This window comes from Symphalangus syndactylus, chromosome 20 (genome assembly GCF_028878055.3).
Source record: "Symphalangus syndactylus isolate Jambi chromosome 20, NHGRI_mSymSyn1-v2.1_pri, whole genome shotgun sequence".
Taxonomy (NCBI): Eukaryota; Metazoa; Chordata; class Mammalia; order Primates; family Hylobatidae; genus Symphalangus; species Symphalangus syndactylus.
In genome coordinates this window covers 46,538,669-46,553,978 of record NC_072442.2, presented here as the reverse complement: position 1 = coordinate 46,553,978, position 15,310 = coordinate 46,538,669, and the positions used below count along the sequence as shown (strand labels likewise).

Here is a 15,310-nt window from a genome sequence, read left to right as displayed (position 1 = left end):
GTGGCTATGGAAGGGAAGAGCATTCCAGGCAGAGGAATCTTCTCTGTGTGCCAGGCATGCCATGCTGAGTACTGCAGGGGCACAGATGGATGATACGTGGTTTCTACCATCGGGGAGTTGACAGGCTAGAAACAAGATTCAGGCTTGAAGATAAATGCAGAGAAGCACTGTGGCAAGGTAGAATTTTTCTAAGGGTCTCTGTTGAATAATACAAGCTAAGAAAATATGAAAAGTTATTCCTATTTCAAGAATGAAGCCAGGTTAAGTGATAGACCAAAGGACCTCTACCGGGAGAGCTTCTCACTCTTGGCTCTGAGCCGATTTCCTCCTAGAAGTTGCTGCCTCTCCCTGAGGCCCCACGCTGCCATGAGTCTTTCTGACTCTCCATGAGTCACCCCACTGCCATGACTCCTTCGGAGGGGGTGTCTGACCTTTTGCTTCAGGCCTCTTCTGGGCCTCACAGTAACCCTTGTGAAGCTGAAGATGGGAGCTCTCATCTTCCCTAACCCAGAGCCAACCTTGGCCTCTCTGCATCATTTGCTGCCAGTTTCCTGTGTTCGTTTTTGGGAAGAGAGGGATTTTCAGGCATCCCGCCCCTCACCCACCTGACTTAACCGTGTGGATTCCTGACACCACAGGCAGAGGATTGTTCTTCAGGTTCCTCTGAAGCCCACCTGTTCAGATGCTTGCTGCTTTTCCTTCTTGCCTGTTCTGACTGTGATGACAGAGACCCCGCCTCAGCAATCTCCACCTCACACTCTATTCTCATAAGTAGGTAGAATTTTCTCATCCCATATTTATGGTTGAGGAGGAGACAGATGCTGAGAAGTTAAATAATCTACCCCAAATCACACAGCTGTGAGTGATGGGGCCTCTACTTCTGTTGCACCAAGCTACCTGTCCATCAGGGGACTTGCCTCACCATTGCTTTCTGCCAGCCCTGGGCTTGCCTTTAAAAGGACATCATATGCATAAGACACTGGTTAAAAGGTGCAGCATGGTCCCTGGAGATGCTCACTCTTACAACTGGCCTGTCCTTGGGGCAGCAGCTCCTCACAGGCCCCTAAGAGGTAGACCTCCTGCCTGTGGCTGCCAGGAGCCTCTTCTCCATCACAGGTCTTCCTCCTCAAGAACCTTCTCTGGTTTCCTGTTGCTTTTTATATTAAATATTTCCCTTAGTTTAGCATCCCGAGTTTGCCTTTTGCTGATTGTTCCCTCTCCATGTCTGCAAACAACTTCGTTTTCAGCCTTGGTGCTCTGGCTCAGCTGCTTCTACCACACACATAGGATTTAGGCGCATTCGGGACCTGTCCCTTCTTTTCAAGGGCCTTGCCAGTGCCTACTTGTTGTCATTGTCTTTGCAGTACTACAGATAACCTTCCTAGATAACCCCACTCCAGGAAACTGTCCCCATACACCGGGTGCCCTCCGCCATGATTAGTTTGTATTTGCGAGTGTGTTACTTGGTTGTGTTCCCTGAATATTTATTTGGTTTTCCCAGCTAAATTGTAGTTTATTTGAAGGCACAAACCAAATCTCATAATTCTATTAAGTACCTAAAAGGAGTAAATTATTGTTAATGCTCCAATTGGCTAATGTCTATTTCATATTTTACTTACCAGATTTACAAATGCTTAATATTCTAAACTATTTCACTCTCATTTCCAAAAACATCAGATTCCGATAAGCAGAAAATAAAGTTTAATGCCCCCAGCACATAGCAGTTTTGAGTTGCACTTTTAAACTCACTTCTTAATCCATTTCAAGGTTTTCAATTGTTCATAGTTAATTCTTCTTACCAAGGGTGTATTACACTTGCTCAGCATTGAATGCTATGGAAAGAATGGCCTTTCTTTCCTGCATAACTGACTTTACTTTTGTTCATAGGTTGAAATCAGCCCTTCCATTTCACTGCAGTATTATATTAGTGGCATTTTTATTTAGGGAAAAAAAAAAGGCTTTCTTCCACATGAACTTTTGTTACAAATCAGTTTATTGGGTCCAATCAATGGGCAAGACCTATGAAAGGGTGTGGATTATCTGGTTGGGCCTTTGTGTGGCAAAAGGCTTAGATGCTGCTTAGTCCTCGCTCATTCTTCATCATGTAAAGAAGTGTTTTTTTTTTTTTTGAAGGATCAACACCTGACTGAGTCCTGCCTTTTTCATGGAAATGTTTTCACCTGAGTTGCTGCTTATGGTACTAAGAATTAGTTAACTAATACTTATTTAACTTTGGAACAATGTTTATCATAATCCGATTGGCAGATAGTCATTTTACTTAGGCTTTTTCTTTATAGCATCAGGACTAGCAAATCTCAGTAAAGAGTATGCTGGGAGCAGTTTCTTTTTTCCCAAATAGGTTATCACTCTGCTTTTTTTTGCTTTCTGCCAAGGGGCATGTTTGGGCACTGTGGACATTAAGACTGGTGGCCACACATTAGGGAGGTGGAGGTCCCCTCTTGGGTTGAGCACCACTTTTATTTTTAAAGCTGCATCCCCATTTCATGCTGCTCGCAGCATTTCCCTTCTGACGAATCCCATGCAATTTATCACATTAATACATTCGGAGCTGTTTTTCATGATAAAGCTTCCTTAAGAGCATTACCACTAATTAATATACAAAATGGCCTGGCACAATTTAATAATTTGGTAATGTTTTTCAATGTTTTCTTAAAGATGACGCTTTACAAGTCAAGACCCGAACTTGCCTGGGTCATGACCTCTTTGCAGTGTTTGGAGTCTTGTTAAACAAGAAGGAAAGCAAAACATAAATTAGCGTCTCCAGTATAAGTTGCTCTACATTTCCCAATCTTTCAACACTTTGAAGAGTATAGTCACTGTTAATGTAAGAGAACATCTCATGAGGAAACTGGCAGTGATTTTAAAAGTCTGGCTTTCTGGAATGAGTGAGAAGCTTCTTCCTCAGTGCCACTCTTCTAGGGCCAACATTGTCCTTTGTGAGAGAGGAGCAAGATGAGGAAGTTTGCATTATGGACTATGGGACATTAAAAAGCTAAGGAAAGGCCGGGCGTGGTGGCTCACGCCTGTAATCCCAGCACTTTGGGAGGCCGAGGCGGGCGGATCACAAGGTCAGGAGATCGAGACCATCCTGGGTAACACGGTGAAACCCCGTCTCTACTAAAAAATACAAAAAATTAGCCGGGCGAGGTGGCAGGCGCCTGTAGTCCCAGCTACGCGGGAGGCTGAGGCAGGAGAATGGCGTGAACCCCGGGGGGCGGAGCCTGCAGTGAGCCGAGATCGCGCCACTGCACTCCAGCCTGGGTGAAAGAGCGAGACTCCGTCTCAAAAAATAAATAAATAAATAAAAATAAAAAAATAATAAAAAATAAAAAGCTAAGGAAAAAGAGAAGTAACAGTTACCTTTAATCGTACTGAGGATGTATCAGCATGTGTGGCCTTTGGCATCTGTTAGCCTTTAGGGCTATGTTCCCAAGTTTGCCATTAGAATTTAGTGTTAAAAATACTTTAAATATAACAGCACCACTTTTTGTTATAGTAAAAATGTGTGTCTTTACTCGATTGTAATTACCGCAACACCCCAGCTTTTGTTGTTATATTGCCCTTGTACTTAACGTATTTCTGTTCCTCTGGCTTAGAATGTCCTTCCCCTTCATCTTCCTAATCAACCTACTCATTCCTTAAGACTCAACTCATGTATCATCTCCTCCAGAAAAAGCTTTCTCTGCCACGTGTTTCTTCCCTCTACCTGACATCCTTGTGCGTAATACCTCCACCTTTCCATATTGTATTATCTATTTTGCATCTGTCTTTCTGTGGAAGGTCTGTTGCATATTCATCTAGGAACTTGGTAAATGTCTGATGATAAGCATTTGATTTTTACCTAGTTGATTCCTCAAATAATAATGATTACCCTTTAATCTGAAAACTCACAGGTGTACTTCTATCTCATATTCTTTGTGCAGTCATCTGTTAAGTTAATGGCTAATTGTACCAGAGGGTCTCAACTTTGTTTCTTTGATCTGCATTAGTTTATGGTGATACATTGCCCATTCTTGGCACAGCAGGTGGATAAAAACATTGAGTAACATTGAGAAAGGCTAACGTGTCTTATTGATAGTAGTGGTATAATGTTTACCAAACCCAAATTGAAATTGTTTTGGTTTCTTAAAATCTTTTCCTGATAGCCCATTTATTTTAATGTTCTGAATTTCTAAGATCTGTGTATAGGTTCAATGATTAGTCTTTACTGAAGACTTATCTATGGACTGAGTGTGTATTATAAATCTAGTGACACAAGTTTAAAACTTATTCCTCTTTCATTTTCCAAGTAAACTTTTTTAGTAATGTGTTTTTCTTTGTAAAGACAGGCAGTATATGATTTGGGTCTGGATCTGGTTTCCAGTCTTGGCTCCATCATGTATTGGTTATTTGGCCTTGAACACAAATGACTCACATCTGTGAGATTCAATAGCTTCATCAGTAAAATGGGGATAGTAGTAGTACTGAATTTTCATGATTATAATGAAAATTAATTGAGAGACTGATCTGGAGAGGTGCCATACTACAAAGAGGATTAAGTGGAGGTGTGCCTATTAAATGGCGAGATACCCAGAAACATTACCCTGTCAACTCCAGTATGCTGGCCGCGAGGCTTTATAGTCTTTGGGAAGGAGACTGGAAGATTCTTCTCTGGGAAAAATTTACACATACTAACCTTTGAGGGACCCCCAATAATGAGCCAGGTCTTACCTGATCATCCTATAGTGAAGCCCCTGGACACAGAATTTCCATTCATAGTTTAGCTCTTAAATATGAATAGCTATCCAGCAATCACCAGAAACTTGAGGAAAGCCTCCAATGAACAAATTGGAAAAAGGGGCAAGTCATAGGAAACAGACAAAACAAGGAACAGAAGAAAACATCATTTTTGCAATCTATAATATTCACAAGTTTGTTTTTTGAGACAGAGTCTCACTTTGTCACCCAGGCAGGAGTGCAGTGGTGCCATCTCGGCTCACCCCAGCCTCAACCTCCTGGGCTCAAGCGATCTTCTCACCTCAGGCTCCCAAGTAGCTGGGACTACAGGCATTTGCCACCACACCCGGCTAATTTTGGTATTTTTGTCGAGATGAGGTTTCGCCATGTTAACCTAAACAGGTCTCAAACTCCTGGGCTCAAGCGATCTGTCCATCTCGGCCTCCCAAAGTGCTGGGATTACAGGTGTGAGCCACCGGCCTCAGAGATCTAAAACAAGATATTGTATTTTAATTGCACAGGATACAATTAAAAAAGAAAACATTCAGAAAACAAGAAGAGCTCTTAGAACTGAAAAATAAGTTAGTGTAAAGGTTGGAAGATAAAATTGATACTAACCTGAAAAAGTATTAGAAAGAGAAAGAAATAAAAACTAAGAGTAAAAAAATCAGAAAATTAGAAGATTAGTCCTAGAGGATCAGTATCCAACTAAGAGGTTCCCAGTGGGTGATACAGAGAAAATGAATGGGAGGAAATCTCAAGGAAACGTATTTCCTAGAACTGAATGATTGGAATTTCCAGTTTAGAAAGAAGGAATCTAGTGCCAGCAAAATGAGTATAGAAAGAACCATCTTAGGATATGTAGTTTTCAAATTGCAGAACATAGGGATGAAGAAAAGATCTGAAAGTTTTGTATTAAAAAGGTTAGAACCAAAAGATCAAAGATCAGATAGCATTTGTCTTTTAGCCTTCAGTGCCTTCAAAATTGTGAGAAAAAAAATTATTTCTAACCTTTTTATTTTTTATTTTTATATTTTTGAGATGGAGTTTCGCTCTTGTTGCCCAGGCTGGAGTGCAATGGCGTGATCTCGGCTCAGCTCACTGCAACTTCTGACTCTTGGGTTCAAGCATTCTCCTACCTCAGCCTCCCAAGTAGCTGGGATTACAGGCACGTGCCACCATGCCCAGCTAATTTTGTATTTTCAGTAGAGATGGGGTTTCACCATGTTGGTCAGGCTGGTCTCAAACTCCTGAACCTCAGGTGATCCACCTGCCTCAGCCTCCCACAGCACTGGAATTATAGGCATGACCCACCGCACCTGGCCTCTAACCTTATTTTTTACAACTAGCCAAACTATTAAGACAAAGGATACAATATTAAGGCTAGAATAAAGGTATTTCCAGACATGCAAGGTCTTTAAAATTTTACCTCCCTCACTCTCAGGAAGCTTTTGGGTATATGCAGCACAGACAAGGGAATAGATGAGGAAAAGGAAGGCTGGGATACAGGGAATCTAACAGAAGAGAGAGGAAAGCTCCAGAACTACAGCTGTGCCCCAGGCCTAGACAGTCACTGCTTCAGATTGAACTGTGAACACAGAGGACTCCTGGAGGGGAATTTCTTCAAGAACACAACTTGAAACTATGTAATGTGTTTGAACATACTGAAAGGAGACTTGTGATTGTGTTTAGAGACAAACTTGTGATAAGTACCTGTAAACTAAGCAAAGGGGAAAAAGGCAATTAACTCCAGTAAAACAAAGTGTTGTCCAAGAAAGGAAATTGAATAGTACTCTGCATGGCCTAGTTGTAAACCACATTTGTATAAACATAATAAATACTGAATATAGATTTAACTAAAGACTGTGAAATAACTGTATTGGAAGGATGTAAAAAGGGGCATGTGGTGGGGGAAGGGGGGTAGTGCAAAATTAATAATAAATCCCCATTTTCCATGGTAAGAAGTTAGTAAGTCATATTTAAAGCTGAAAACAAAAATCTAAAACTAGTAATGTAACATTATTATTTGAAGATAAGGAAGTAAATATAAGAAGAAAAGCTAAGAGAATTGAAAATGGCTGCCTTTGAAGAAAGGGAACTGAGAATGGTAGCATAAGCCTGGCATAGTTTTTAAACTTTTTTAATATTTCAGGGTTAAAAGTAAAACTGAAAAATATTAAATGTGACAATTATGGAAAGCACTTTAACCCACACCTTTTACAGTTCAGTTTTGCGTAAATGTAAACTATTATTACCTTGCTCCTTCTAAAAAGTGTACTAAAGCCTTGTAAAGCCAGCGCCACATACTTTCTATTCATTTCATCTTTTTTCCCCAATTCCCACCATACATGTGCCATGTTGGCTCTGAGGAAGGAATTACATACATACATGTCAGTATCTTTCCATTTGGTTTGTGTATCTTCCTGATTTCCTAATCCATTGTTTTATTGATGTGAATGAGAAGGAGCTATTCACATGTTGCCACTTTTCTGAATCATGTTGTTGGTACATTTTTTCAAGATTTTCAGGAAAATCCTGATTTGTTTTCTTCTGTTTTGCCTAATCATTTGCATTTGCAAGATTAAATAAATGGCTTTTGCAAATTGTGTTCAAGCTTACTGTAGTTTCCTAATTAGTCTTATTATGTACATTTTAACACATTTTCTCCCTATGATCAGGGCCGCAAGCTTCTTATCATTGGGACCACTAGCCGCAAAGATGTCCTTCAGGAGATGGAAATGCTTAACGCTTTCAGCACCACCATCCACGTGCCCAACATTGCCACAGGAGAGCAGTTGTTGGAAGCTTTGGAGGTAAAAATGAGTCAATGGGTTGCACACTGTTTATAAGAAAGGAATTGAGGCTGAAATAAGTGGTGGTACCACATTATATCTGGTGTTTGGTTTTTATGCTAATCTGGAACATAGGACCCGGGGATATTACAGGTTGTGTATACCTTATCCAAAATGCCTAGGACTAGGCCAGGCACGGTGGCTCAAGCCTGTAATCCCAGCACTTTGGGAGGCCGGGGCGGGTGGATCACTTGAGGTCAGGAATTCGAGACCAGCCTGGCCAACATGGTGAAACCCTGTCTCTACTAAAAATACAAAAATTATCTGGGCATGGTGGCGGGCGCCTGTAGTCCCAGCTACTCAGGAGGCTGAAGCAGGAGAATCTCTTGAACCCAGGAGGCGGAGGTTGCAGTGAGCCAAGATTGTGCCACTGCACTCCAGTCTGGGCAAGAGAGCAAAACTCTAACAACAACAAAAAATGCCTAGGACCAGAAGTGTTTCAGATTTCAGATTTTTTCAGATTTTGGAATATTTCATTATATTTAGGTTGAGCATCTCTAATCTGGAAATCTGAAATGCTTCAGTGAGCATTTTGTTTGAATGTCATGTTGGCACTCAAAACGTTTCCGATTTTGGAGCATTTTAGATTTCAGACTTTTGGATTAGGGATACTCAACCTGTACCTCCAGTTGTTTTCAGGAATTAGAGGAGAAAGATGAATATACATGACAGTGAGTTAATTTCCCATTCCTCAATGTAGGCAGCTACAAACTGCCAGGAATTAATTGCTCTGTATCCAGCGTGAGTGATGTATATAGATTACTTGGACCAGAAACTTGAATGAGTGGTGGTGTGGGGGTAAAGTAATCACTATATAGAAAAATTAACCATTCATAGTAGCTTTTAGCACATTTCCTTGCATTTAATAAGTTGGAACAATGATTAAAGCCTTATAAATGTCAAAAAAAAAAAAAGCTACAGAAGTAAAAGGAACTTTATTAACAAGTTTAGAAATAGAAATGTTTTCTTAATTCTTTGAAAATGACAAAGTCATTTTTAAAAAAGAATGTTCTTCATTTAACTTTTAATATCAATATTCACAAGTAACTTGGTGAGCTCTATTGGAAAATATTATCTACTGAGTTGTTCAGCAGTGGTAGAGTCAGTAAAGCTTCTTAAAGTCCTCAAGGCCCCCAACAAAATTGAAATTTATCTGTATGATAAATGTTTTCAAGTTACCCATGTAGACAGCTTTTGTGCAGAAGCTGGGTAAGAGAATTAAAGGTAGTTTGCTTTGACACATACAGATTGTTCCTAGAAAAGAATGTTAAAAATTTTAACTTATATTTATTATGGATTGGAGCTATTTTTTTCCCCAGCAAATATAAGTTACATAGCGGTCCATAAGAAAACAGGGTTTAAGATACCAGTTTTCACTTTCATGATTGCACCTAATGGGTTTAGGAAGGTGAAGGTCAGACCGTATTTTAACGAAGGAGAGAATTCTGTCAACTTGAACAGTTAGGTAGGTCTTATCACTCTTCTTTTAAAGGTAAGTAGAATTAACCAATGTTGATGTGTTCACTGTAAAAGTGCTTTGATTATTGTTTATTGTTTTTGTAGCTTTTGGGCAACTTCAAGGATAAGGAACGCACCACAATTGCACAGCAAGTCAAAGGGAAGAAGGTCTGGATAGGAATCAAGAAGTTACTAATGCTGATCGAGATGTCCCTCCAGGTAAGGTACTTCCTTCTCCGTGTGACTCAGACAGAACAAAGCTTCAGGACACACCAAGAGGGTTCAGTATTTCCTTTGCCAAGGTTTTAATTAAAGTTTTGATTTTCTTATATTATTTCCAAACTTAATTTGGTATTAGTAGCCTGCTTCTGAGATTGATCACTTAACAATACTTTTTAACTTCTTAAAATTCAAAAATGGAAGGAAAGATTATAAAGTTAGTTTTAATTTAGGGAGCCACTAGATCTTAGAACTAGAAAAGACTTCAAAGAGCAATCGTTCTTCTGCCCCCTCATTTTGGAGATGAGGATACTATGTGAGCCACGGGCTGTCAGTGAATTATCCAAGATCACATCACCAGGTTATTGATGGAGAAGGGATGGTGTTACACCTCAAGTCAGTAAGCGACCACACGTACACCAAACGGTGTCTGGGAGACTGTTTTAAGGGACAAGTTAATTAAGTTATGCAGTCTAGACTTGGGATCTGTATATTTGTCCCTGGCTGGGCTCCTAGAAATTTCATGCAAACTACTGTACGGTTGAAGCATCCAGAATCACATAGAAAACGAGCCCCAGGGTGCTGCCTGGGCAAAGACAGATGAAACTTCTTTGGGACTTTCTCATATCTCCTGGCAACTTACCTTTCCTTTTTAGAACTCCACCCTTCCGTGTGCCCATCCTGTGTCTTCTTGTCCTTATCTGACATACTAGGTAGCTGATAAATATCTCTCTATCAAGCCCTGAGTTCAGAGACCTTGGCTCTTACTATTGAGTCCACAGCCCCTGGAACAGAGCTAACACATACAAGGGTGCTCAGTAAACTTTTATTATTATTATTATTTTGAGACAGGATCTCACTCTGTCCCCCAGGCTGGAATGCAGTGCCGTGATCATGGCTTACTGCAGTTTTGACCTCCCAGGCTCAAGCGATCCTCCCGTCTCAGCCTCCCAAGTAGCTGGGACTACCAGCGTGTGCTACCACACTCAACTAATTTTTGTATTTTTTGTAGAAACATGGTTTCACTATGTTGCCCAGGCTGGTCTTGAACTCCTGAGCTCAAGTGATCCATCTGCCTTCAGCCTCCCAGAGTGCTGGGATTACAGGCATGCACCGCTATGCCTCGCCCTTGGTAACTTTTTTTCTTTTGAGACGGAGTCTCGCTCTGCTGCCCAGGCTTGAGTGCAGTGGCGTGATCTCGGCTCACTGCAACTTCCACCTCCTGGGTTCAAGGGATTCTTCTGGCTCAGCCTCCTGAGTAGCTGGGATTACAGGCGCCCACCCACCATGCCCGGCTAATTTTTTGTATTTTTAGTAGAGATGGGGTTTCACCATGTTGGTGAAGCTGGTCTCGATCTCCTGACCTCAGGTGATCCGCCCACCTCGGCCTCCCAAAATGTTGGGATTACAGGCATGAGCCACTGCACCCGGCCAGTAAACGTTTGTTGGATGAATAACTGTAAATTCATTCTGGTCCTAGGTGGACAGAGTGGCTGTATTCTAGGCATCATGTGTTACTTACTGATGGTCCTGCATTCTGCCAATGTGGGCAGTGAGTGGCAGAGGTGAAGTTTCTGTTTCACGGTTACATCTGAAATAGGCTCTTGGGCCAATAACAAATTGGAAACATGAAGTGAATGCTTTTTAATCTTTTCTGGTAAATTTATCTGAAAATAAAATTTTTGTGGCTTTCAGAAATCTAATTTAATCTGCTGAGCTTTCAGATGGACTATTTTTAAGTCAATTAATTTATTTTCCATTATGAGCCATAAATTAAAGTTACAGACTAACCACTTCGTTTAGACTTATTCTTGGTAAAAGTGCAAATACAGGTGTATTGGCTCTTTCCTTGAAAAAAAGATAAATCTGTCAGATTGTCAGCTTTTTTTTTTTTTAAGTTTCAGTATAATTTTTTTTCAATAATTGCATCGAAGAAACTATGTGGATTTTTTTCCTCCAACCCTCATCCCTTTCTCTTCCTTTGATGCCTGCAGGTCGGTGATCAAGTTAATGCTTCTTATGCATGTGGGGTAGAGAGTGAGAGTGGGGCACTCAGGCCTAATCTTCAGCGACTGACATTTCATAGGCCTCTGAGTTTGAACCCCTTCATGTCAAATGGATTTCGTGCAGCTGAGTGAATTCTCTTTAGATCTGCCTTAGAGAGGCTGAGCCTAAGTGAAGAGGCATGTAGTTTTGCAGAATATAAGTCATGTTACCTCTCTGTTCACTACATGCGATTCTGTTAAAACTTGCACAGAGCCGAGGATCTGCTCTGACTGGATGTCACCTGAGGGAATAAAGTCATTTATCTAGATTACTTTTTTCCTCCCTTTCTCCTGACTTTTAATTCCATAGCTACAGGCAAGTCAGTAAGTTGTTGCTCACACATATTAAATATATTTAATGGGCAAAGAACTGCAAGTACCAACTACAACTGCGCTCCAGCCAGTTCCTTTTTTTTTTTTTTTTTTTAAGAACTTGACAATTGATTCATATGTAATTCTATTCCCAAAAAGGAAAAATGTTTCTTTTGTTAGCTATTCACACTTTTTCTTAGTCCTTTGTAGTCTGACCTCTTACCTTTGATACATTTGAAACTTCTGTTCAGTGTTTTTCTGGGATAGAAGAAATCTTAAAAAAAAAAAAAAAAAGGAAAAAAAATCCGTGGTTGGAGGGGGAGTCCAATTGCACATCTGCCCACAGCTGCACTGAGCATTTGAAAGTTATTCCTGGAGGGCAGGGAGTTCCCTCTTGGGAAACAGACTCCTGCTCTGAAACATATTTTAAAAGTTAGGTGTGTTTCTTACAATAAAAATTCATCTTCAGGAACTAAAGATGTTTTTAATGATTGTTTTCTAGATAACTTCGTATCTCCTGTGCTCCTATGAGAATAGAGTACATTTAACAAGTTAGTATAAATATGAATAGAAAATGAAAACCAGTTGAGATAGCTGATAATAACCACCTGAACGAAGCACCTGAAACAAAGTTGCGCCATCTTTTCTTAGACTCATGACACCTTCGCAGTCACAGGAGACCCAGATTCATCTAGAGATTATTTCAGGAATCAGCAGTACTCTTCATTTTTTTAGTTTTAGCACAACTTTGTTACTACAAAGAAGAAACTATATGACAGATACTGAGGCTAAGAAAAGCTATATTGTTGGTTATGTAGAGTTAATAAGCTATTTTTTAGTTGTTGAATTAGCCTCAACTTGGTATCTTCTACTTTGCTGTGACTTTAGTAGACTTTTTATACCTTCAACAGATGAATTGGGTGTCATTTGAACTCTGATGAATGGCCCTATCCAGTCTCACAGCGATGCTTCACAGGCACCAGCACAGGGCACACCTGGCCCAAGTGCCTATGATGGCCAGTGGGCTTGGGTATTTTGGAACCCAGTGTACGTGGTTCTGGAAAACCCCATTCACTTCTTCCAAATGATGTGATCTGCTTTGTTTGGTGTGAGAATGCTGGTCAAGGAGCTAGTAATACATTCAGTGACCTAGCAGAGCATTGATGAAGTGTGAAACCGAACACTGCCTTCGCATGAAGCAAGTGCAGAGTTGTTAGAAGGTACCATTAACCCATCTTCATTTCTTCTGATGTATTTAGATGGATCCTGAATACCGTGTGAGAAAATTCTTGGCTCTCTTAAGAGAAGAAGGAGCGTAAGTACACACAACATTTAATGACCATCAACCAAACTTACCACCCTGTTAAATCCCTGTGCCTGTTCTAAGAGTTGCTTTCCTAGAAAAGTTTGTTTCCATTTATTTGAATTCTTCGCTGTGTTGTAGGTCCGAGAGACCAAGCAAGGAAGTTCGTTGTACTGTTGGTTTGCTCTCCCTGTCCTGCTTCGCAAAACTTCCTTGTCACAGTGCAGGAAAAACTTAATGGCACATATTTATTGGAACCTGCTTTTACATGCATGGAGCTGTGACTATTTTCTTTTGTGAAGTGCTCATCTAATAGCAAATGCATAGTGGGAAATGTAGGATAACCATTAAGAAGCTTTTAGTGATCTTTTTTTTTTTGATGAATAGTTTTTTACAGACCCTCATCTGGTTTTTTGTGTTTTGGTATTTCTTTTGCAGTAGCCCCCTTGATTTTGATTGAAAATGAACTATTTGAAACACACGTGACCAAGGGAAGTGACCAAGGTGAAGATGGCCTGGGATCTTCACTGTCTTACTCAAGATACTGGACTAAGTGGAACGTTCTCTACCTTCAACACGTGCTCGCTCTGCATGATTAGTGCAATAAAACTCCCTTCCTTATGCGTACTGAGATAGCTTGGTGTCTCGTGGAAGGTGTCAATTTGGTTTAGAATGCTGCGCTTACCTTCCCATGCAGGCTAAAGTGATTCCCTCTTGCTCAGTCCCTCTGTGTGGGAACCATCCAGTGCTTGTGGACACTACACGTTTCAAGCTCTCTACTAGCACCATCACCCCTGAAAACTCTCAGTCAGTGTCATGAATGTTGCATGACAACAGTTGGCCAATTAGAAGACAGACTTTCTACATGCAAACCTGGCTTAGTAAATCGAGGTGTGGGCCAGAGATCCTCTGGCAGCTGTCCTGAGCTAACACTAAAGGTCACTGGGTATTTAGTTAAAGGTCTCCCACAAGACTGGTATTCTCTTTGCCTGAAGAAACAAGGCATTGAATCTCTAAAATGCTGTTCTCAATCATTGTCAGAGATGTTTTCAAGTTGCAGTCAGAAGATCTTTCTTAACAGAAAGTCAGATGACTACCGTGTTGGTTGTGACTTCCCCTTAGTATAACTAATTTGCTCTGTGGTAAGAGATATGCTCATTATTACCACTTAGTAGATGTTGTTAAAAACATGTGAAAGATAGGTATGGAAAAAGCGTACACCCCCAAACAGAAAGGAGTTATTAAAGTAATTTACAAACCTCTCGGCACTAATTAGTGTCCAACTCCAAGTGGGTCAATTCCTTAGTATAATATTAAGGCTTATTAGTATCACTGCTTTTTCCTTAGCTTAATGACTTACTTAGAATTTATCCTTTATTTTAAATGATCTGTACTATCTAGTGTCTAAATGAAACACTATTCTCCAGAAAAATCAATCATTTTCTAGCCCTCTCCCTCAGTCCTTTATTGTCCATTCCAATACATTGAACACATTTCCTTTACCCTCCACACACTTCTTCCAAAAGGAAGCACCCATTGAGTCCTTTTGAGGGTGATTTGTCTTATAACTGACTGACTTAGCAGGAATTTAATTAGTTCATATTTGGTGATGAGACTTATGGAGCGTGCCTCTCTCTCCCCACTGCTGCTTAAAATGCAAGGACAAGCAATTAGAAGCCATCCTAAGGTGCTTACCCCACACGCCACCCATGAGGCTTGTGGCCACAGTGGCACTTGGGTGTGGCTCCTCTGTTATTTGTCCCCATGTGAGAAAGCAGATCGTCTCCAAATCTTGCTATTTGTATACTTTTGGTGGAGACTTGGATGTCATATCTTCTTTGTTTTGGGTTTTCTTCCCTAGCTTATTTTGTGGCTTTTAAAGAAGTGGATTGTATTGTGAGATCCTGTGATTCCTGGTGGCCAGTATCCTGGATTCCTCTTAAGATCTTGCCTCTTTCCTCCTCATGAAAGCAGCACACATTGTGTTATGTCTCTTGTTAAATGAGATTAATGTCTTTGTGTTTTGTCCAAAACTATATTGAAAAATATAAATATTGTTTAATGCAGATGAAGGAATGCAATAAAGAGTAAATATACTTGAAAATGTTCTGGAGACCAGTGTTTCATATAGAACGACATGAACAGCTGATAGGAATGGAGGACGAAGGAGGGGATCAGGAAAGAAACCTCTCCTTGTTTTGTTACAAGTAGCGTAACATGAGGGATGATTTTTATTTTAAAAATCTCTTATTTAGAAAGTATAGTTATTTAAAAACAGATCATTAGAGTATCAGAAAAAGTTAATATACAACCATCTTATGCTTTATACTTATCTTACTAAAAAAAAAAAAAAATGCCTGGCACAGTGGCTCATGCCTGTAATC

General features: G+C 40.3%; 1 protein-coding gene across 4 annotated transcripts in view; it reads left to right on the top strand.

Annotated features, from left to right (window-relative positions):
* NSF (N-ethylmaleimide sensitive factor, vesicle fusing ATPase) overlaps positions 1-15,030 on the top strand; it is a 167,085-nt gene extending 152,055 nt beyond the window's left edge. For 2 of the 4 annotated variants that reach the window (XM_055258381.2, XM_055258382.2), the window contains exons 18-21: positions 7,416-7,550; positions 9,153-9,266; positions 12,883-12,938; positions 13,365-15,030. In XM_055258381.2, coding sequence (XP_055114356.1) covers positions 7,416-7,550; positions 9,153-9,266; positions 12,883-12,938; positions 13,365-13,386 — 327 coding nt within the window. In that variant the 3' untranslated portion in view covers positions 13,387-15,030. Of the gene's footprint in view, positions 1-7,415; positions 7,551-9,152; positions 9,267-12,882; positions 12,939-13,067; positions 13,193-13,364 lie in introns of those variants that run through there. The other 2 variants (XM_055258379.2, XM_055258380.2) reach the window with 1 other exon arrangement.
* Positions 15,031-15,310: the final 280 nt, after the last annotated feature.